Source organism: Xiphophorus hellerii, chromosome 6, assembly GCF_003331165.1.
Source record: "Xiphophorus hellerii strain 12219 chromosome 6, Xiphophorus_hellerii-4.1, whole genome shotgun sequence".
Lineage (NCBI taxonomy): Eukaryota > Metazoa > Chordata > Actinopteri > Cyprinodontiformes > Poeciliidae > Xiphophorus > Xiphophorus hellerii.
In genome coordinates, this window is record NC_045677.1 from 13,974,089 (window position 1) to 13,997,731 (window position 23,643).

The following is a 23,643-nucleotide window of genomic DNA, read 5'->3' on the forward strand; positions in this document are numbered from 1 at the left end:
TCTCCTTTCCATGGAATAATAAACAACTGTCTGAGTGCGGTTACAGAAAAATGCCACTTCCTCATCTTGTTCTCTAAATGTACTCACAGCTGTAAAATATATGTCCTCCCATTGCATCAGCAATAACTGAGTAATTACCGTGGTTGCACTGCTATGTGCTATCTATGCTAAGTGATGCTGGGCACTGAGTTGATGCATTAAAACTACAGTGTGTAACAAATTTTAGATTATGCACTGCTGAATTACAATTAGACAGAGACAGTCTACATGGCAGCCAAGAGCCCATCTGATGGAGAGTCACTTGTGTGCAGACAGAGTTGAGATACGCTGTAGGCCATTTATTGCAGGTGTGACCCAGAAAATGTGCTGGATGAGCATCAGAAGGGCCTTAAGGAGTTAACTCAGTGCACCAAATCAAGATGAAAATACGCCATTAATATTTGGTTGGAATCACTGAGAACTGGGAGGAGAAATGGCAAACAAAAAGAAACTTTCCTTAAGAGCTTGTGTTTAGAAAAATGTACTAATACAGTAATTGGACACTGGTACAAAGGTAAATTGTGGTCCAATTGATCCAAATGGAGATTTACTGCTTGAACTTTCAAAATAAATATGTCAGATGAAAACACACAGGCATACTCGACTTATACAAACAGATTGGTGGACCTGTCTTGTGAAACAACAAAAAGTGAAACTGTCTCTGTAGAATACAAGGTCATGTTTGCAAATATTAAACATAAAAAGCTTTGCAATAAACTGGTTTCAGCTTTTGTAGGCTTTTGAATATTATCTTGGCAGAAGAGAGACATATAAGGCCTTGAAAAGTACAAAACTTAACCATCTTTGATATCGTTGCACAATTCAAGCACTGCTTTCAGTATTCTCACAGAATAATGTTAATGTTGTTTATTCATGAAAGAAAAACAAAACCAACAACAGCTTCTTTCAAAAGTATGAATTTATCGATTTGTATCTACTGCCATCATATTCCATGAGTATGTGGCCTACTTTGTTTTATTTGAGTTGTTTTAAATTGCTATTATCAGCACCTCTTCTGTCCCTTTGTTTGCTAACCAGAGTTAACCTTTTGCTAGAACTTGATGCTGATTTCTGACCTCAGAAATATAGCAATATGACACTACTGTATAGCGACACTGAACATGCATAAATAACACAAGGTCTTGAAAAGTACAGGAACATATAATCTTCAATGAAAAGTAAACAAAAAAAATCCAAAACCTTAGTACTGGATAATCTAAGCTTTTCACAGATTGATAAGTCACAGCTCAGGCAGATAGATACAATCAGGAGTAAACATACTTTCAAATGTTTTGTTTGAGAGAGATAGCAGTGAAGTTTGGACATTATGTATCACTTGGTGTTGTGCTGTATTGGGAATAGATGTTTTAGACAACAAAAATCAGCTAAAATAACGGACTGTATTATATATGCACTTTCATAAGAGACCATTAATAAATTTGCCACTTTCTCAATCAAAATATGTTTGTGTCAATTTAGAAAAGTATTTGAGCAGATAGTGCTGTCTGTATCGATCTGCCTTATCAGCTGCAACTTTTCTGGTCGCCACATATACAGTATCTAAGCTTGCCATGAGGGAGGTAAACATTTTGATCTTTTATGACAGACTGTCCAATGGCATCAAGATTGGTACATTAAAGTGCTTTTGGAGGTGTCTCTCTCAACTCCTGAATCCACTGGGATAATTTAAAAAAGGACAAGGATGTTCCATCTTCAATGTTATTGGAAAAGTGGCACAAAAAAATCCAAAGACTTATTCCATTCCTGGTGGTCACTGATTTATTCAGTGGAGTGATGAGTTGTAGCTTATCAGTGTAACTCAGCACACACTCTTCTGCATAGTAAAATGGATGTTGCTCATCTAAACCAGCAACAAATTTAACAATAATCACTTATGAGATTTCGATGTTCAGTATTCACTAATATTCTCATTAACAGAACCTCTAAAATGTATAAATTATCTATTTAACACTTTTTGGGATTTTTCTTATGTTATTTTATATCCTACTTAAAAAAATCTATTCTTTATACTATGCTTACATATAGCAGCTTGGTTAAAAGAACTGTTTCTTTAAAAATTCTCATGCCAAAGATACAAATACCTGTAGGAGAAGAGAAGTTAATGAGATCTAGAGCGGAAGGAGTGGACCTCTAGTCAGTTCATGTTTCCTGTGTGCATACATCTCCTGGTGCTTCCTCCTTCCTCTGACCTTTAAAGCCCCACCTGCTCAATCAGGCTCAATAGAGCAGAGGAGAAATATCTGCTCTCTGCACATAGCCCTACAAACCAGTCAAGATCCAAAATTCTGCTCGATAACTCTATAAAATGATGTGAAATGACTGGAACGGGATGGATGTGAACCATCTGATTTTAATATAGATGATGAAACTATTTGTTGCAAGGAACATATTCAGAGGAAAACAGGAAGGTTCAAACCAAGTGAGGACATGTACAGGGTGGAGTGGGAAGATACATGATGAACAGAGAAACTGCTGACATGATAAATGAGTTTACAGAAATCTGAGGTGCAAATTAAAGCCTTTTTTCCTCAACGCAGCTCCCTCAGTGCCCACTTCACTTCGCTCTCCTCCCCCCTCTTCCGCTCTCTTCTCCCATCTCTGCTCTGTAATGACCATTCATCAGCATTACAGGAACCTGTCCCTTTCAGCACTGCCTGTTCATTAATACAGCCAGCCCTAGGCTCCTCGGCACCCGTCTGCTCTGGTCTAGGAGGGGGTCCTCACCGCCTCTCGTCTAGCCAAATGACCACCATATTTCACGCCAGAAAGGGGCCTGAGGCGTCTCCAATAATGCCCATCCACAATCTGTCTAGAAATTCATTGGCTCACATAATAATGAAATACATTTTTTTATTTCCTACTCAGTAGATATTCAGTGTCACCACTGTGTCAAACACAAGTCAAACTATTACAGGAGCCCTGGTTATTTAGCAGATAACACACTCTGTGACACACTTTCGCCTCATCCCTTTAGCGGTTTGCATTTCTACACCGTTTACACCAGTGTGCTCGAAGAGAGTGGTGTTTGTAATTTGATAGTTTACCGACAACATATTGATTTGCTGGCTCTTGTTTTGCTACAGAGAGCTTGAGGGTACCTGCCACATTTCTGCTTGTGCAGGTCCAAAACATTTGATTACTGAGGGTATCGACATTTTTCTGTGTTCTTCAGTGTCTATGTAATTTCCTCACCACTAAAGGATCCTCGTCGCATGCATTTAGAACACAGGGACAGTATTCCAGAGAGCATGTCCTTGTCACACCAAGGTATTTCTCTTTTATTGCTTTTTCCTCCAGTCCTTTACATTATTCAAACCAAATGTCTCTATCTGACATCTCTTTGACCCCTGAAAAGAGAGGGCATCATCATCTGTCACCTTAAAGATAATGGAATTCTCTGATCCTTGCATCTATTTTTTCTTTAATAATTTGAGAATAAAATAGCTCAAGGCCTAAACTGTATATGTTTAGACCATGCATTAAAGACTACAGAATAGATTTATGCAGTCTGTATCAACATGTTTCTAAAGGAAAACGTAATGAGAGGTTATAGGAAAGGACAACAAGGTAAGAGGCAAGGAAGAAATCAACTTGTAGACTCGCTTCTCGTTGCTACTTTTGCCTATAAAATATAAAATAAAAAAAAAAAAAATAATAATACTGAGTAACAAAACTTTTAATGTATCAGCTCGTGGAAAATGTTGAGAAGTTGCTATATTTTTATTACAGTTGGATGAGACAAATCAGAAGAACATGGGGCTTGCAAAGTAAAAATATAAAAATGTAACAGGATCTTTGGTATATCTCTGAGAAGTCCAGTGTTTGGAATTATGCCAAGGAACCATCTGCCTGGTCAAAGAACTCTACTGTTTCTGATTGGGAGGTTAACAGTGGTCAGACGTCCAGTCAAAATTGTTGAAGAAGGTTGTTTGTGGCAACAAAAACTATAGATTTTTTTTCCAACTTGCCTAAGGACATTTGTGGAGACATGTGGATAAATTTGTGCACAGGCACCTCACATCATTATTTCACACGAGAAGCAGAACATTTAAAACTCTTCAGCATAGAAAGTTTTTCTTAATAGAGGATATTCTTTTGCCAAAGAATTGAGATTGTAGATGGACAATTACCAGTGAAGAAAACAACAGTTTGTTAGTGTGGACAAGTCCAAATACGCACAACATTTACTGTACTTTAACATCAATATTGAAACTGAACAGCAAACAGTTTTGCTGATGAAACACTAGGCAAACACTAACAGCCAGTCTTTGCAAAATGCTCATTTTGTAAGCCCAGTGAAAGTAATCACTGACTTCGCTCTAATAGCTCTGATTTAACAGATGCACAGGAGACACCTTTGCTCTACCCCTGGTAGTTAAATGTGAGCCTTCTGTGTCTGTGTATGTGTGTCATTATAGCAGCACTCTTTTATAGGCATTAAGCAGCAAGGAGTTGCAGGAGCTATGAATTCACAGAGCACTTAATGTTGTGTTAATGACCGGTGACAGCTAGCTGAGCTGGAGAAGAGAGGGTGGAGTAATGCAGGAGACAGAGTCAGAAAAAGAAACACAAGAAAAAATGTGGCTAGGCGTTTTCAAGAGTGTGTTTCCCTCCCCACAGCCTCAGATCACTGTCTATATTCACAAAAACACTCATCAAAAGGATTAATTTCCATTACCATTAATGACTAAAATAACACAGAACAGCTTAGACTGCTGGATTCTAGCTCCAAAAGACTGCATCATTCGATGATGAGCTTGAGACATGCATATCTCCAGTCACAGCTGGGTGAACTGACTGTTCAGAACAGAACATGCGCATAATACCTATGAAAAAAATGAGTCAGTTGGAAAGGCCATGGCAGAAACAGGACAAAATCATTACTTTTGGAGATCTGAAATTAGATTTAAGAAAGGGTAAGCTTGGATCAGAATGTATGTATTGGGGTGTATTTCTTTGACACATTTGATTTTTGCAGATTGCTTTACCTATTAATTTAAATTTGGCCAATTACACTATGTTTTAAAAATTACGGAACTACCTGCTTAAAAACAAACGATAGCAAAATTAAAAAAAAATAAAAATAAAATATTCACGTTTAAAATTAATATTCCAAAACTATTTTGAAGTAGCTGTGATGTTCAAGTCAAATCCCTTTTGGAGAAATTGTGGAATATGCCAAAATTGAGCTATTTGAGCACGTTTGAAACATCAGCCTTGGGAGTTTGTTTTATTGTCAAACAATGTGGTGGTGTAATGATTTTGGTTTCTGCTTTCAGGCGTCAGATCTTGATTACCTAATGTAACTGATACAAAGTTAAATTCTGCTCTCTAATAGAACAGCCTGAAGGAGATTATCCAACTATCAGCTTGTGATCAGCTTAATTTTTCAGATCTAAAGGACACCAGTAAATCTATTGATTTTTGATGGCCATAAAAAACAAATATTCAAAAAAATAAAGAAAGAAATAATAATAATAAAGAAACACAACAAAGTGAAAGTTTGGGATTGGCCAAGTCTAACTCCAGACTTAAGTCACACTGTTGCCAGGTATTACATGCTTAATGACAGTTATTGCTGCAAACAGAACTACAAACAGGGTAAGGAGGCAGTTTCTTTTTACTTAGGGGCAAGTTGGTTTTGATAGTCTTTTTTCCCTTGATAAACTATGGCATTTGAAAACTGCTTTCTGTATTAAGTTGTAAGTAATTCAAGTTGTATTGGAATTTGTTGAATAATCTGCAACATGTAGGTGTGAGAAAAAAAATCATAAGTAAATAAATGTGAAACCAGGGCAAATACTTATTCATGCTATGGGTGTTCAATGACAGTTTTAATTATAAGCCAGTTTTGTTTGTGAGAATACATCTCGCTCTATTTGTTTGAACATATTTATTAAGTAACATTTTAAGTATACCTTTAATTGTAAAATGATCTTCAGTAATAAAGCCAGTCAACGTATACAGTCAAGGTTTGTCTGTTTGTACCTTAAATACACAACCATATAGACAGGGCTTGACAAGTTTCAGCTCATCATTCAGTCTCAGCTAATTCACTCGACAGGGAAGCCTGAATAGCGAAGCATCTACTTTGCTGATCTTTAACCTCTTGTCTGCTATCTGAAGCTCAGTGGAGTTGCAGTCCAGTACTGCTTTTCAAATCCGTCAGCGCCAGTTAATTCAGCTACATGCTCAGGCAAACTGAACACAGATGGGCAATGAGCAACTCAGAGTACTTCCACATTTAAAGCGCTTCTGCTGTGAAAGGTCTGTGAAATGCCATTCTAAATAGTACAAGAGTGTCTGGAAAATGTTTGTTGAATGGCCAGGCAACTGTGCAGTGTGATGATGTGCTTTTACAGCAGGCCTTGTAAAAAGAGATGTATTGAGTAGTCAAAAATGACCAACCACTGCACCGACTATGCTCCCTGATGCAGTTTACAACTTTGACCTCAGCCTTCAAAAGAATATAAATGCAAAGCAAGATTTTTCTTTTCAACATGCTCACTACAGAATACCTGGACTCAGTGCTTTGCAAAAACACCCACACCCCTCAAACGTTTTCATATTTTGCCATGGTTCATCCACAATCTTTAGTGTATTTTTTTAACCTTAATATGTGATAGACCAACACAAAATACTGCATAATTATGAAGTGGAATGACAAGACTGCATAGCTCTTCAAATGATTGGAAAATTAAACCTTTATAGTTCACTGAGTTAATTCTTTATAAAACCATATTTCACTGCAATAATCTCTGCAGGCCCTTTAGGGTATGTCTTTACTAGCTGCAGATTTTAATTAATTTATTTATTTATTTAAATAAATGTCTTGCAAAACAACTCACAGCGGTAGTCAAGACCCAAATCCTCCTTTGCTTCCAGACGTGAAAGTTGATGTTGATGGGTGCTCTTCAGTAGCTTGACTGAGTCTGTCATTCTAACATACATCTGCTTTGATCTAATCTGTTCAGTTTTAGCTCTGGCTCTATGTTTAGGGCAGTTGTCTTACTACAAGTTGAAACTCTGCACCATTTGTGAGTCTTTGTCCTGGATTTAGTTTCAGCTTCCCTGTCCCTACTGAAGATAAGTGTTGCTACAGCATAATGCTGGTACCAACCATCATGTGGGGACGGTGTTTATAGTAATTTTATCTTTTTACAAGAGACGTTGCTTTGCATGTTTGCTACTGAGTTAAATTTTGGTCATATGTTTGCTGCTTCCTCAGGATGGCTTGTGGCTACATCACAAAAGGGCATTTTTAGCAACTCTTCCATAAAACATAGTTTTGTGGAGTGCATGACTTATCGCTGTCCCCACAATATATTCTACTGTCTCAATTGTGGATCTCTAAAGCTCTTCCAGAATGACATTGGATTAATTGCTTCTCGGATTAATGCTCCCTTTTTGCTATGTGCCTCAAATGCTTCAATTCTTTAAATAAAAACTGTCCCTTCCTCATCCATCAGAGTAAAACTAAAACGGGGGTGGAGCCTTGTCCAAGAATGTTTTTCATTTTACTTTCTTGGGATGGACATCTTAACAATGAGGGTATTTAATATTCATGACAACCTAACATTGGGCTGATGCAGGGAGAAAGTACTTCTACAGAATATTTTTTAAATAATTAGGCATGAATAAAACCTCATTTTAGGAGTGCTCTTTTGATAGGAAAAAGAAAGATGGAAAAAGTGACACACACATTTAAAATTCATAAGGACAAGGTCTTGGAAGGACAGCAGATTAAAGGTGGACATGAAAAGAGATAAGAATTGAACTCTTTTTGCCCCTGCTTCTCAGTTTTTGCAAAGCTCTCTGCTGACAATAATCAGAAGCCAGACCGCTGTTTTTTCTTTAAAGGCTGGTTTAAATCTCTGTGACTTATGAGAATATTTGCATTTCAATCTTCAGGTCTCTTCCCTGAAGTTGATGTTACATAAAACAATACCTGGTCCACTTTCGTACAGTGACCGCCGTTTCATTCCCTCCGCTTCCCTCAGAAACTTTTGAGAGCCATGCACATAGTCTCTCATAAATTCACTTACACACGCACACACACGCCCACCCACACAAAGCCGGACTGCAGCTTTTAAAATATGCAGTGGCATGATTGCTATTATCATTTCTGATCAGCTGCGTTATTGAATGAATGCTGCTGTCAGGGCTGTTGCATGGGAATGATTATTTTGCGGGGCATCTGAGACCTAGTTACGCCTGGCTGAATGTGATGGATGGGGAGGAAATGGTGATGTCTGAAACACTCCAGGTCCTGCCAGATCCAAGCCACTCTATAATTACAGTCACACAGTTTGTCGGAGCCCAAGTAGAGTTCTGCCCATCTGGCTGGATGCAGAAAAATGAGTCTTATGAAAGCTCTCCCTCCCTGATCACACCCAAAATATCATTAACACGTTTAAAGAAGGCTGGCTTTATGTTGAGACTTTGTGCTTAAAGAAAAGCACTGCAAATCATTTTATGTGCATGTTTTTTTTTAAAGGTTTTGTTGGCTCTAGTGGCCTTTATTTGATAGTTAATTGACAGGAAAGTGGATAATGAGAGAATGGAAAGACATGTGGCAAAGGTCGCCAGGCCGGGAATCGAACCTGCGACAGCCGCGTCAAGGACTAAGGCCTCCATATATGGGTTGTGCTTAACCCCTGCACGCACACCCATGTTTTTGTTTTTTATCAAGATCCAAATGTGTTTATACTGTAAAAGATGCACAGTTGTGTTTTTACTTAAAGGCAAATGTTTTTGGTCAATTACCTGACAGCAAAAAAACACTGAAATCGTAAAAATGAGCAACCGACACACTCTTACGCCACCCAAGTTTGATAAGATTATTAATTATTGCACTTTTGTTTCTGACCCATCTGCTTGAAAGCAGCCATCTTTAAAGCCCACCTATTTCAAAGACATTGAATGTTTTGATTTGAGAAGAACAGTTAATAATCGCAACCCTCGAAGTCTGGCTTCCATTCTGTTTTCACTCAAATTGCAGGCTGAAGGAAGTAAATCGGAGATTTAATTATTTCATTATCACTACAAGCAGAATTCAGACACAAGTGGGTGGTGGAGTGCAAACAAAGATGTTTGATGTGGAAACAGAGACACAAACAAATTAAATTTAATTATTGATTTAAATACAACATAATTAGAACATATTAATGAATATACCTCAACTGAAAAAAAAAAAAAAATCTGAGTGGGGGAGATTAAGCAAGAATGAAAGGTTTACTTCTATTTCAGCCAACTACAGAGGGCGTCTAAAAATGCAGCTCCAGTGGGTACCATGGCAGACACACAATTACTCCTGTGGAAAAAAGCCAAAGACATCCCAGAGCTACTCCCACATACTCCTCCAAATTCATACTAAATTAATATGAGATTATTTTTTGCCAAAGCTATCACTTTGTTCTTTTATTTACTTCTTGAGAAAAAAATGCTCTTTTATCTCCACCCATCCAAGAGAATTCCCCAGTGTCAAATAAGAAATGGGAATCATGCAGGAAGGAAATCAATAATAGAGGCAGCCATATGTTCCTTTGGATATTTCATTTTAAAAAGGGAAAATGAAAAGCAGCAAAAGCCGGGAAAAAATCTAATGAGTTTGATAAAGCTTGTAGTAAGTCTATTCCATTTTTTTTCTGCAAACACGAAATCATTATGTAAAAAAAATTAAAAATGTCTGGACTAATACTTATACAAATCTTGGAATGCACAGAAAAATTGGCTGGTGACTGGATTCAACCTGTCCTTATCTGTAATCAGTCGGTCGGATATCCAGTGTGTTATGTCTGGTGAACATAACATGAATTAGAGCTAATGGTTTGGGCTAAAAATAACATTTCTTTGGGTAGAAGTTGTTTGTGCAGGAGAAGAGATTTGTTTTGAGTATAATCTAAGTGTTTAAAAGTGAGGTCAGAGGAAAAGCAAAAGGAGAAAGTATTTTCTGCAAATACAATTTTTTCTATGGAAACATTGTGATTGCACAATTACACTGTGACTTGTAAGCGAGAAATGAGGTAGTCTATATGTGATATTGTTTTACTATATCAGCCAAAGACAATACAAGTAAAAATAAAAGGTAATTCATAAATAATTGAAATATTTACTTTTTCACAGAGGGGTTGGTTAAGACAGCTTTTTTTCTTTAATCAGTTTAATCGTCATTAACAAACTGACTTTCAGATTTAGTCTAACGTCAACACACCTTAAAAGATGTGACCATTAAATGTGTAGGATGTAATCTTGTGAAGGGTGCAAACTGCTTTTTTGTAAACAAGTCATTATAGAAACTGCTTGGTAAGAAGCATGGAATTTTTTTGATGGTCTCTGGGAGTGCTGCAGAGTGGAAACTTGAAACTAAAGCTATGAGTCACACACACAAAAAGATTTTCTAATGATTTTTATTTTTAATATCTGAGGAGGATGCAGCTGGTATAAAAAAATGATGAATTCAACATTGCAACAGATTCACTATCTGCACAGCTCACCCAGACCAATCTACTTTTTGCAATGAAAAACACAGAATGAATACAAGTTGACGTGAACACAACCATGTAGAGGGGAAAAAAAAAAATCACATCAGGGATTTGTTGTCATAACATTCTAATAGCCATGCTGGGTAAATATGTCTGAGTATGAGTTCAGATCAAATTCAGCTGTCTGGCTATGATCCTCAATCACACACGTATATCAAGGAGGTAAAAGAAAACAGGTCCCCCATTGCTACACCAATCTGATATCTGTCGCTATCAGAACAAACATGCACAGACCTTCTTTCATTCCAAATGCGATTCATCTCTGAAGACTTTGAAAAAGTCTAATGTCTGGTTAAACTAATTCACATTCATGTGAGCAGCTACCATCAGAGCATATGCACTTTTGCACGCATTGAGGTCTGCATGCACATCCTGAAACCCCTCTTCTCACCTGATCTCTGCAAGCCGAGCCGCCATGACTCACTGTGATTTCTCTCCTCTCATCCCATTTCAGCTCATTCTCCACAAGTTCAGAGTTCACCCACATTCTGGGCTCTAGCTTCCTCTCAGTCCTTCTTTGTCTCTTTGTTATCAATGTTTCATTTTTGGCCCTTATTCCCTACATTAAATCAGTCCCTTCTTTACGCTCACCCACTATTTTCTCGTTTGCATTTTCCTCAATTTACTCTTGCCTTTGGTATTTTTATTACCTCCTTTGGAGCCACTGCTTGTATAACGGATGTACAACAGCGAATCAGAAAAAAAAAACACTATTAAATGATCAGTTAAAACCCATACTTACATAGAATAGGTCAGAAGCCTTACTTGTCTTTAAAATCAGTACCGCAGATTCAATCATTTGTAAGACGACTAAAGGCTAACACAATCAGTGTAGACAGTCAAGATAGATGACAGATTTTACTTCAGTAACAATCCTAGGCGGATGGCTTTAAATTTTTTATTTCCTTAAAGTGTTCTTTCAAGTTAGGTTTTTTGTGTTTTAGTTACAAGAATGAAGATCTGCAGTCTAAGTACACACTTTTTAAATCCCATTAAGGCTGCCATGGTGTCATGTATTTATTTTTTTCTCCAGCTGTTTCTGACTTATGAGATTTGCAATCAATCAGCTCCTTCTTCTTGTCACACTGCCTTCTACATGTTTTCATTTTCCTCAGTTTACATTATTCTTCTGCGTTCCTTTCCGCCCCCTAGAGTCCTTGTCTTTCACGGTATGAATAATTGAGGCATATTGAGTTTGACCAGCAGATGGTAAGATGGGTGTTATGGATTTGTCCATGCTCTTTAGCAGGGTTCAGCTGCTGAGTGACACCTGTCCTGCTTGGGTCCACAGTAGCTCTGGGGAAGCATGGGCCACAGTGAGGGCAGATAGGCAGGGCACACCCACTAATGCATCTCCTCTAAAAGCAAATGTAGGTGAAAATCAATGACAACACTTACAGAATTTGTGTCTGAGGACAGACAAGCCCACATGTGAAAACACAAGTGGAAGTACTTAACATTATTTCAGTGTTGGGTCCATTCTTTGTTTTTTATCTTTGCTATTTTATTTTTACGTGGGATCAGTGTAACCTCGCCAGACCAGATTTGATTTTCATAGAATAAATATGTTTTGATGACTGCTTTTACTAAATTGACCAATTCAATTTATTTACAATTAAACAGTATGTTAGTCTATGCCATGGATGCTACTTTATAGGTACTGCAGTTAACTCCTGCTATCTGTTTTGCAAAGGCATAGCAAGTATGTGCATTTATATTTTTATTTTACCCATACCCTGTTAGTTGTGACAGATTTCTAGGAATACATTCCTAAAACATGGCATTTGCATTCAAGGGTGTGATTTTCAAGCAATCACCCAAAGTGTTTTTGAGACATTCCACCTGCTCATTATTAACCTGTTAAAAACAGTCACATTGCCGTATATGGGCTTCCTTTGCCGAAAATACAAAAAATGGCAGTCTGACAATAAAAATGGCCTGATCATTCGAAGCAAACATGAGGATCTAAACATAGACTAATTACAGCCTACGCTGATTGCAAGCCGTCAATGCTTGTTCTAAGAGGATGTTTAATAAAGGCAGTGGTTATATAACTGTTATTTAATAAATACATGCAGAAAAATATGTACATTTTGTTAAGCTGGTTGTTTATAATTAAGTAGTTTCATAATTTGCTATGGCAGCGGTATGAGGTAACCCAGCTTAGCAGGTATTTACAAAAATTAAAAGTTATGTTATAACTTTTAACATAACCTCTGCTATGTTTTTTGTATCTGACCGAATATTTTAGATTTGCTTGCCATGCCTAAGTCTCCAATACCCCAAGATCATCTTCTTCCTTTTATTCGCCCTCCAAACTGTCTATAACTCAAGTAACCTGCTGCATTTCTCCCTGCTAAACAGCACTGCTTGCGGTTTCACTGTCACTGCCACCCTCTGACTGCTTAACCTTCGAAAACTCCTGCCCCCAAGGCTCTCACCTCAGCTCTGTGACCTACCAGAGTCAGAGCAGTTAGCGTAAGCTTTCCTCCACACTGACATCACTGTATGTTGCTGGGCTAGACGGCCGTATTTTAGGGTTTCCTTGAAATTTACTTGGTCTTATAACTTCTTCTTTTGCATTTTTTGCTACCCTTCTCTAAATATGTTTCCACACCTTGAAATTTCCTCCAATGTCTGTTTCCTGGATTTTCCTTCTTACTCCATACTGTTTCCTCTCTTTTCTCTCTCTGTCTCATCAACCCCCTCCTAGTGAAAGTTGTTCACTAGGAGCTCTTCACCCTTTCTGACTAAACTTTATCAAATTATTTAGGACTTGTAAAAAAAAGAAAGAAAATACTTAAAAAAAACAAATAAAGACTTTCTCATTTATTTATTTTTCTTTCATATTGTTTTCAGAAAAGAAAAGAAAGGATGGAACAGTTATGCTTCTGAATCAGAATCACATACAGTATATGAAGCAGATGTTTTGTGGTAAAAAGCATGTGAATTTCCTCTGTCTCCTCCAGTTTGCATCCATTTTCTACACTATAAAATTTCCTCCCTGGATGGTAGTACTGCATCACCTCGACATGTCATCTTTCTTATTGTCCTTTCAGCAAACTGTCTATGTTTACATCTTGCACACAGGACAACAAGATTATGGTGAAAACTCAAGCAAGAAATTAGATAACAAAAGTAGGATAAGCTAAAATCCCAAGCATCCCTGCATTCAATTTTTCAGTAATCTGATTTTTTTTGCCACTTCTTTCCATGCTCTGTATCAGTACTGACAAATATTATCTAACAGTGACTTATGAGAGGAACTTCAATTGTCACCTTTATCGAGCTAAGTTATGAGGATGTTTAACAACCCCCTCTCCCACTGTAATGGCATCTGCAAAAAGCTTACAGCACAGGGAGGTGGATATGGGGATAAGTGATAGTCTTTGCTCTGCTAGCCTAGGAAAACTGACCTTTAAGAACAATTATTGAAAAGTCAAAAAGTGACATAAAAAATGGCATAAGCCTAAACAAGTAGATTAAATGAATTAGTATTGAATCTCTAAAATTTATCATTGCATTTTTCTTAAGTTCAGATTCCTAAAACGAGTTTAAATATAAAAACTAATTTCAATAGCTTAACTTTTAACAGTTGCTGCCTTTTATTTTAAATGTCTGCAACAACATTTTAAAGTTATAGTAGATCAAAATTAAAAAGCTCGCTTTGACTATAGTCTGGGGTTTCTTGGAGAACTAAAATGCTGACGGTGACTTAAAGCTTCAGACATCTGTCTTCATACAAATTTCTTATTGAGATTTCAACAGTGGACTTTACAAATTTTATGTATGGATATTGTTAAGGATTTTACTGGTTCTCGAAGCCCCATTTACTGTCAGGTCACTCAGCTGTGTAGTGAAGCCTGTAGCAGTTCAGTGTAAACATGACATCTGAGGTGGAGGAGATGTCTTATTAAGACAGAAATATGTCTTATTTCTGTCTACACAGAAATAAGACATATTTCTGGAGACAGAAACATTTATAACCAACATCACTGAAGTAATCTAAAACCGACTAAAGTAAAACTAAATAAAAATTGACCAATGAAAATTAGACATTGTTTCTAAATGTGGTTTAACAAAATCATTTCGGAAAAAAAAAACAACTAATAAAGCAGGTGTGTATAATGGTTGCACATGGAAGATTGGAGAAAATATTTATATCTTGACAGTTGTAATAGGATTATTTAGATCTCATTCATGTAGGTGAATGTTGTGTTGCTTTGTCAATAAATCACATACATTGAAGTCTGGGACTATAACTTGATAAAATGTTTGAAGGTGTAAGGGAATACTAATAACGAAAGTTGGTTACTTAAATGAAGTTTAAGAATTTATCCAAGAAGGTGTTGAGACAGACATTAAAAATATATTTCGTTCCCTAACAAGTAAGACAATACAATGTCTCACACATTTAAATGTATTTCTACTAGAGTTTTTTTTAATTAATAATTAATAAAAATATATTTTTTGTAATAGCACCATAAAAACAGGTTTTTGATGTGAATCCACTTTGCTTGACATGTTTCTTTTAAACAATTAACATTGCAAGGATAATAAGATTTATAATTCCAATTAAATTAGACAGAAACAAGACTGAAAACCTCAGAAAAGTCTCATTTACTGTGAGGAAAAGCACTCTTAGGATGCTGCTGTGCGTGCAAGCCATTCATGTCTCCTTTGTCATGTGGCTGCACAACAAGGTCAGAGGACATTTTCCATTCTGAGACTCCATATTTTATTAATCATACAGCTAAGCGAATGGCAGAGGGTGAGAAGCAGCGTGACAGAAAAGCAAGAAAGGGCGGACATTTTACTATAAAGGTGAGACGGAAAGAAAAGTAAAGGACAAGGGAGAGTGAAGCCCCCACAGAGTGGGAAATAGTTCATGCCATAGAAACAAAACAGTATGGGAAAATGAAACAGAAATGCATATTATAAAGACATATAATATTGTTGTTGTTTGAGCACATGAGTTTCTGCCCCTGGAGCTATCTGCCTTTTCTGCAGATGCTAACACATAAGTGTGCAATTGCATATTGCCAGCCCATTATACATTCGCACAGCTGACCCTGATGTCCTCATGTTTTCACATCCGGAATTAATCACACCACATCTGTGGTCCTTCAAAACTACCTTCAGCTCTGCGCAACAAAAATGGACTGACTAAAACGTTTCCTACAAACTCTTACAGGAAAACTTAAAAAATAAATTATAATAAACTGAGGCATACAGAGACATGCATACACAGTGATTGTGCATTTAATTTTTTGTGTTATTTTGTGTAAATGTAAGAAATACATTTGCAAGGTTCACCAACTGCAACAAAATTACAGCTGGATTTACCTCATATTCATGTTCGAATATTACATCTAGCAGTTGTTCTGAGGTGAAGTTTAAGAATATGGAGCCAGTTGTCCATCACTTTTACATGCTCCATAACCACTGGTGCAGTCAGTGTTACTCTTATGAATGATAGTCCTATCACAATTCTCGAGACATGGTGCAGTATTCTTATGTCTGGAAGACTCAATGTAACCAAAAACTCAACCATAAATTCTTTGACCTGAAGGCAAATGGCCTGAACATGTGGTCAGCTGTGAGCTTTGTTAAATTTTGGACCATGGGCCCAATTTGTGGTTTAGACAATCCATGGTGATATAAAACTGAGATTTATATATAGATTTTGATGCAGGTTTTGGAGTAGTTTCAAGTTCATTGCAGACTTATACTAGCACTGTAAAAACCAGACAATTTTTTCTAGGCTTTGCTTTGTACAGAAGGAGGGGACCCTTGGCTATTGAGAAACAAATACTTGTTGGAGAGGTGATCTTTCTTTTCTCTGCAAAGAGTCAATTAGGATCTTAAACTGAATGTCAATAGTCTCATCAAGTCAACAAACATTCTACACTTTTTGGCACTGCTCATAAAATATTTTGGTCAAAGTTACATATTTAAGGCTTTACATATATTTTTAATCTATTCTGGATACTTGAAAACAGATTTAATTAGTTAATTAAAAACTCCAAATTAACACGAATTTCATGCTCGTAATAACTGTTAGTACATTTTTGAGTGCAACTGTATATTTAAGCTTAACATCCCAAGTAACTTGTGCATGGTCATGCAGTATTTTGCAAACTTACACTGAGCTGCACAGAAAGGTACTGTGCTATTCTCAGACTCTTCTCCTTTTGAAGCGGCACAAGTGTATTCTCCCTACAGCAGGTCTTAACCTTTGCAACAGCTTAAAAAAAACTGTGCTCAAAAAAGACAAAAAGCTCGGTGTGCCTGGAAGCTTGGTGAACTGAACAGACTGCAGTGGAAAAGGCCTCTGCTCAGTAGGTGTCAGTAAAGACTCATCTGGATATAAGGTATTTAACAATGGCAGTACTACAAAAATCAATGGCAAAAATTGTGTTCTTTCATTACATGTGAGGAGAAAGTGATGAGGCCTTGTCACTGGACCCAACAAAAGGATTAATAAAATAAAATAATAATAAAAAAAAGATTTGCAAAAGCTAAACACACAGTCACAATTACGATATCTTTCTTAATTGTGACTAATAATGTGCAGCAGCATGTAATAGTTCAACAATGCATACAAGCGCTTTACATAGTAAAAACACTAAATTACAAAGTTAAGTTATCTTCCTTAAAAAAAGAGTGGTTCCTAATTAAATGCACAAAATTAATAAAAGAGTCAGGCTCAAGATCCCTTGAATAATAAAAATAGTTGCTGACACTTTGCATAATTATAGCTATGAGATGTGTCAAGGGTCATTGCCCACATAAACGTACAGATACATACACATGCATTGTTATTTTACGAATCAAGTTGTTTTAGTACTCCTTGAGGACACAAACAATAATACTAAAAATCTGGGCAGCCACAGTAGTCAGCCTTTAAACAAAGTCAAAGCTCTGTTCATCTGGTTTAGCACCAATAAAAGGTCTCTTTACACGGATATAAAATGCTTCATAAAGACCCAAAGAACCAGAAAATGCAGGAAACAGTCATTGTCTATCCTGAATAGTTCCTGCAATTTAAACCAATGTTGGGCTATGGAGCTTTTCATTGGGGTTTTGAATTACATTTGTGAAAACTGGGTCTTAAAAATTTTTTAAGGTCCATTAGTGTAATAGGGCAGCAATCTGTTTAACTGTTAACTTAGTTAATAAAAACAAACCAAAAAAATGAATACTGTTTGCATTCTGGGTACGTTTCCCTTCTTTAGTCATCTTTACTCCATTCACATCAACTACAATACTTAAATTCTGAAAAAAAGTTCAATTTAAATCTTTAAACCCCAGAGCATATCCATCGTCAAAGCTCCTCCTCCCCAGTTTCACTCTAATACCTCCACTCCACTGCATAAATGTATCATTACAGTATCATTATGGCAACAGTATCCCCCAGCTTCCATTAACAGGGACTTAGGTACTGTGGCTTACATAGACCCATTATATTATTAAGTCATTATAAACCAGGACACAGAGAAAATGATGCCTTTAATGGGAGCTACATTGGGAACTACTTAAGTTTATGCTCCCAACCCACCTACTTTTGTGCCTATTTTCCTGTGTCCGTGGATCTGAGCACCCACGGTGTTAAGTTACGTATCGGACTATCAAGTTACTTCACCCTGAACACAAGGTAGTTCTATATCAAACCTTTACTCCAAATAAGCTAAGTGTTGGCAGCTGCCTACTTACCCCAGAGTTAGGATACGCCGTCCAGCCCAGTTCTGCTGTGGCCACCCGAGTGTCCATCAAAGTTTCTGCAGCAAAGACAGAAAAATAGAGAGAAAAACAGTAGTTAGCCTCCAAAACCTATTTTTAGTACCCCTCAACGGAGATGACTTGAATTCAAGGCCCAGTGATCACTTGACACTATCATCTATGAACAGAGCAGAAACGAAACCCCACATGATTCATCCATCTCTGCCTCACTTCTGGTAAGACAAGAAACATGGAAACAAATCCTTGGCACTTTGCTGGGAGGGATGCCTGAGAGCTTCTGTCATGCTGTTAAATGCTCAGCTTTGTATTGTGTTCTCTCTGTGAGCACGACAACAATATGCATATCCCGCCTTTGTTTGCATGCACATGCATGCATGTATTTGAATGATTTGCAGTCACTTCTGGTGAAGTGGGTGGATTTTATTTGTACTTTTGGGTGGGAAAAGGCTGTATAGCTTTACAAACCATTAATCTAGGGAAAAATCACTTCTAAAATTCAGACAGAGTATTACATCCCTGTTCTGGAAAATTCTCACAAATTCAGTAGGTCAGAGGTTCACAACGCTTTCAACTGAGTGAGATGAAAGCATATCAATTTCCTAGCTCTTTGGTGAAACTTGAACAGATATTTCACTGTAATCGATTTAACATTTGCAAAAAAAATAGATACAAAAATACAAAAACCCGGTATTTTAGACTTTAAATCTCTTGTGTAAAAGCAATGTTCACTATGATATATATATACAAAAAAAGAAAAATTAAGACTGGCAGCTGACACAAAGAAACCAATCTTACCAGTTTTTCTCAGTCTGACTCTTCAGTCTGAAGAGACTAAAAGATATGTTGCCATTTTAATGGAAGACTTCCCCTGTAACAGACTGTTTATTCCATGCTCTAAATGATTCACCTCATAAACTGAAAGAACATTTCACATTTTAAATGCGTCATGCCAGAACATGCCCTTGATTGTGTTTGTGTTTCCCAAACAGATAGAACTAATTTGCTGAAGGAGGAATGGTATGTCTGGGTGATGGTCTGTAGCAGATAAAAAAGGTGCTTCGGGAATTTTCAGAGGAATTGTTTTTGCCTTGGACACCTTCCACTGCCTCAGCAATGGTTATCCAATCCAAACAAGTGTTGTTGACAGGGATGGGTCTGATGAAATCCTCCCTCTTAAATTTTAAATAAGACAATTCAACTTTCTTTTCTTTACACATAGCCATTTGACTTGTTTTGATTTTTATTGATTGTGCATTTACTTTTCCCTCAAACCAAATAACATAAGGGGAAATTAGGGAGGTCTCAATCTGATCATGTGATCGGAAATCGGGTCCAATCACATGGTTTCAGACTTGGTCGGAATCTGGCATCACATCCCAATCAGGGATCAGATGTATATATTCGATTATTTTAAACCCAAATAGGAATACTAACAGTATCTACCGTTACGTAGTGGACTGTCTAATGTCTAGTGGACTGCCTACAGTTTTATGTCCAGCACATTGCATAAAACTGAGCAGAACATGGCATCAGCATCAAGTTGGAGCACAGTTGCCATTTTTGCGACGTTGTAAGTATATTTGGCGACTTTTTCTTTTTTCAAAAAAACCAAGTGACAAATCTAGACACATACTATGGTTTATTGGAGACTTTGGCAGAAAATGGGAAAGCACTAACTGCAATTGCAGCAGGCAAGTGAGAGGTACCGTGAGCCCCTCCCATATCAGAAACAGTTTGCAGGCGCCTCATGCAGCAGCCTGCAGTAGAGCACAGAGAATACCCAATCCATTCCGCTTCCACATTGCAATGGAATCACACATGCACAAAGCCGCCGATGGTTCCACTCTGGATTAAATACAATGTAAATATAGTTTATCATGTTGCCCAATGTATTTTTTTTTTATTCTTTTATCGAAACTGACACATCAAAAATACTCATAATTTGATTTGCACAATCTCAGTGCTCTATTAAATGATAAATAAGGTGGATGAAATAAAAAAGAAAATAAGGAACATCCTAGACCTGTTTCTTTGGTGTTCATTCTTTAAATGTATTTTGGGATATGGATTATCAGACTATCACCTGATAATCAAAATCAAAGGACACACTCTGACCCAGGGGTGGGGGGAATGCCATATGTGGGAAACTAATGTTTTAGTTGTTATTTCTAGCAGGTAAATAAATATATTTAATTCAAAAGTATATTATTTTAGGAATTTAACAACAATAAAAGCTTTGTTTTGCAGAAGACCTCAACACATTTTAGTTGAGGAAAAGGTTAGAGCACCCAGATTAAACAGATTTTGTCCTATACCCCTTACCGGAAATTGCATTTTAATTTTATTTATTTTTATGCATTTACAGATCTCTTCTTAAGTATTAGCTTTTTTGTAGGACTGTTTTAGAATTGGTATTATTTAAAGAAATATCAACAATCAATCTACCTATCCATCGCTCTTCCATGCTGTGACATGCTTTCAGACTGTGGGAGGAAGCCAAAGCACCTAGAGAGAACTCACGCATGCATAGGCAGAGCATTCAAGCAACATGCAGAAAGACCCCAGGCTGGGATTTGAACCTGGAACCTTCTTTCTGTAAGACAATAATGCTGCCAACACACACATAGTGACTATCAAATGATATCAAGGTATCATTCACATGACCTTTTAGAATAATGGGAGGAGAGACTGACAGTAAAATACTTTTAACACTGTTTAATTTTAGTTTCTAAAAAAAAAATCCTTATGGTCACTGTCAAAGAAAAAAACATGTTAATGTAAATGTTAGGAAATGCTTTGATTCAATTTTCTCCACTTACATGTAGATGTAGTCCACAGACATTAACTAGTTAGGTAAGATATATCAGATACACATTCAAATACGTATATATGTAAGAATAGAACGCAGACTAATTCATAAGCAGACTTTACCTGCAGTAGTCAACACTGTGAGCTATTTTCTGTGTACACCTACCGGGACAGTCTTGTTCACACTAGGCTTTTCGTCTGAGTGTTTCAATTTCCTTAAAATCAGCCTTTCACTGTCTAGTTTCCACAGTCAGCCAGCTCCAGCCTGCCTGTTTTTAAGACTTGTTGTCAGCTGGGGAGATAGAACCACGAAACAGCTCCCTGTGCCAGAGAGCATTGTGGGGACTGCCAGCCCTTTCTCAGGGGAAATCACAGAAGCTTTAGTCTAATCACACGGACACTTGGTAGGCCATTTTCCATTTCCTTTAAAACACAGAGGAGAGGGGGAACAAAGTAAAAGACATTGTGGGTAGGGGACAAAAAAGGTCAGAGGCCTCATGGGAAGGCAGGATGAGCACTGTCACCTGATCTAATGTCCACCATTAACAGAATATCAAAGTAGCACATGAGTAAATGGAGTGTACTAAGTGGTGATTAGCAACAAGGTTTGGCTCAAGCAGCAGTCATGCCACATCTCTAACACCTGTCCACAGGCATAGGGGATTTGAGAAATGTCCAATGTGTCTGTGTGCAAGTTTTAAATCAGCTGTCTTGCTCATCTTTTTTTTGTGAAGTGAATGTGAATACTAACAAAATCAATGTAATTTAATAGCACATGCATATTATGAATAATTACTGTTTTAAATAGAGTAATATTTATTATCTTAGGTTGTTTTCAATAATATTTTTTAGTAATTATTTTTTTGTGTTGTATTATTCTTCTTATTATGGGTACACAGGCAACCTACATATCATATGTTTTTTATCCGGAGATGAATAACTATTTTGAAAAGCAAGACATGCAGCTCAAAGTTATACCTTCAAGCATAGAAATACAAAGACAAAATTTTCATGGCCGATGTACAGTATGTGATGTGTATAATGTAATGTGTCCTTTGTTATTATTTATATATAAATTAGGAGCAGCGATGATGTAACACCACTAGCATTACAGCCTTCATTAACGTTACTTCAAGCATGTAGCTTTCCAGGAAGCTATCACCATTTCCGAATATGTATGTTTCATGGCAGGTGCTGTTCTTCGATTATCTGCTGAAGGTCTCACTCCCTAGCCTGAATGATGCCAAAATATGCATGTATTGATTTTTATTTTTACATTTATCTTTGAAAAGGTATTTTCCTTTTAAACTGGTACTGAGTTTCCAACCAGACAAATCCTGATCTGAGTCAATCCAACTGATAATCCTTCAATTTTGGTCTCCAGCTGATCTCTCAGAGTATCTCAAACAAGTAAACAAGAACATCCTGGGTTTGAATCCCAGCCTTAGGTTCTTCTGCATGGAGTTTGAATGTTCTGCCTGTGTATGCGTGGGTTCTCACAGTTTCCTCACACAGTCCAAAAACATGACTGTCAGTTTACTTGGTCTCTCTAAATTGTCCTTAGGTATGTGTGTGTGCATGAATATTTGTCCTGTGTGTCTCTGTGTTGCCCTACAAGAGACAGGCAATCCAGTGTGTACCCCGCCTCTCGCCTGCTGGAGATAAGCACCAGCCCCCAGCAACCCTGCAAGAATAAAAGGAGAATCTACAATGCAATAAATGTAACTAAAACAAGGAATGTCACATTATGTCTCCTCATCAATATGCTGTGGTAATAAAAAACTAAGGAAGAGTGTGAATTAGAGAACATTTAGAAAAACATAGGCAGCGAGAATTAGGAATAGTAAAGTTTTGGTTTTAAAATTTGTCTACATCTGTCAGCATTAGGGTCCTAGAATTATTTTTTTATGGTTGCTCGGCAACAAAATAAGTAGTTCCTAAAATTTGTGATTCCCACATGTTTTTGGCAGTGGGTTTAAAGATTATAATAATACAACCTGGGCCAGCAATTCTGAGTGAAACTTCTAACTAGAAACAGTATCTCTCTAAGCATAAGAAAGCAAATGTAAAACATACAAAATAGAACTCCATTTGTAAGACCAAATCCATTTTTAGGTATTACATAATTAGCAACAATTTGCAGTATAAACTAAGTAATTTTTGTATTGTTAATTGAAAGTAATTTGGTGGAAAAGATGAAACAAAACGTTTGCAGTCCCCAGTGTTTCAGGGCCTTTTCTCTTTTGTTTATACACTGCTGTATCAGCTCTATCTGCAAGCACTAGTATATTAAACACAGCCAAGTTCACTAGCAGTTCAGACTGTGGGAAAACTACCCACATTAAAAGCCTAATGTTGACTATGTAAATACTGCTCATAAATTCAGAGGAAAGCAACAGCTCGTTGGTCTCAGTGCAAAAGATGTATTGTAGCAACATCATAGGCATATTATTTGCTCAACGGATGTTAGGGATTCTTTAGCAAAAGG

At 37.1% G+C, this 23,643-nt stretch overlaps 1 protein-coding gene across 2 annotated transcripts in view; it reads right to left on the reverse strand.

Annotated features, from left to right (window-relative positions):
* The window catches only part of ephb1 (EPH receptor B1), a 178,940-nt gene that overhangs the window by 100,063 nt on the left and 55,234 nt on the right, over window positions 1-23,643 (reverse strand). For both annotated transcript variants that reach the window (XM_032565870.1, XM_032565869.1), the window contains exon 2: window positions 18,321-18,385. In XM_032565870.1, coding sequence (XP_032421761.1) covers window positions 18,321-18,385 — 65 coding nt within the window. The remainder of the gene's footprint in view (window positions 1-18,320; window positions 18,386-23,643) is intronic.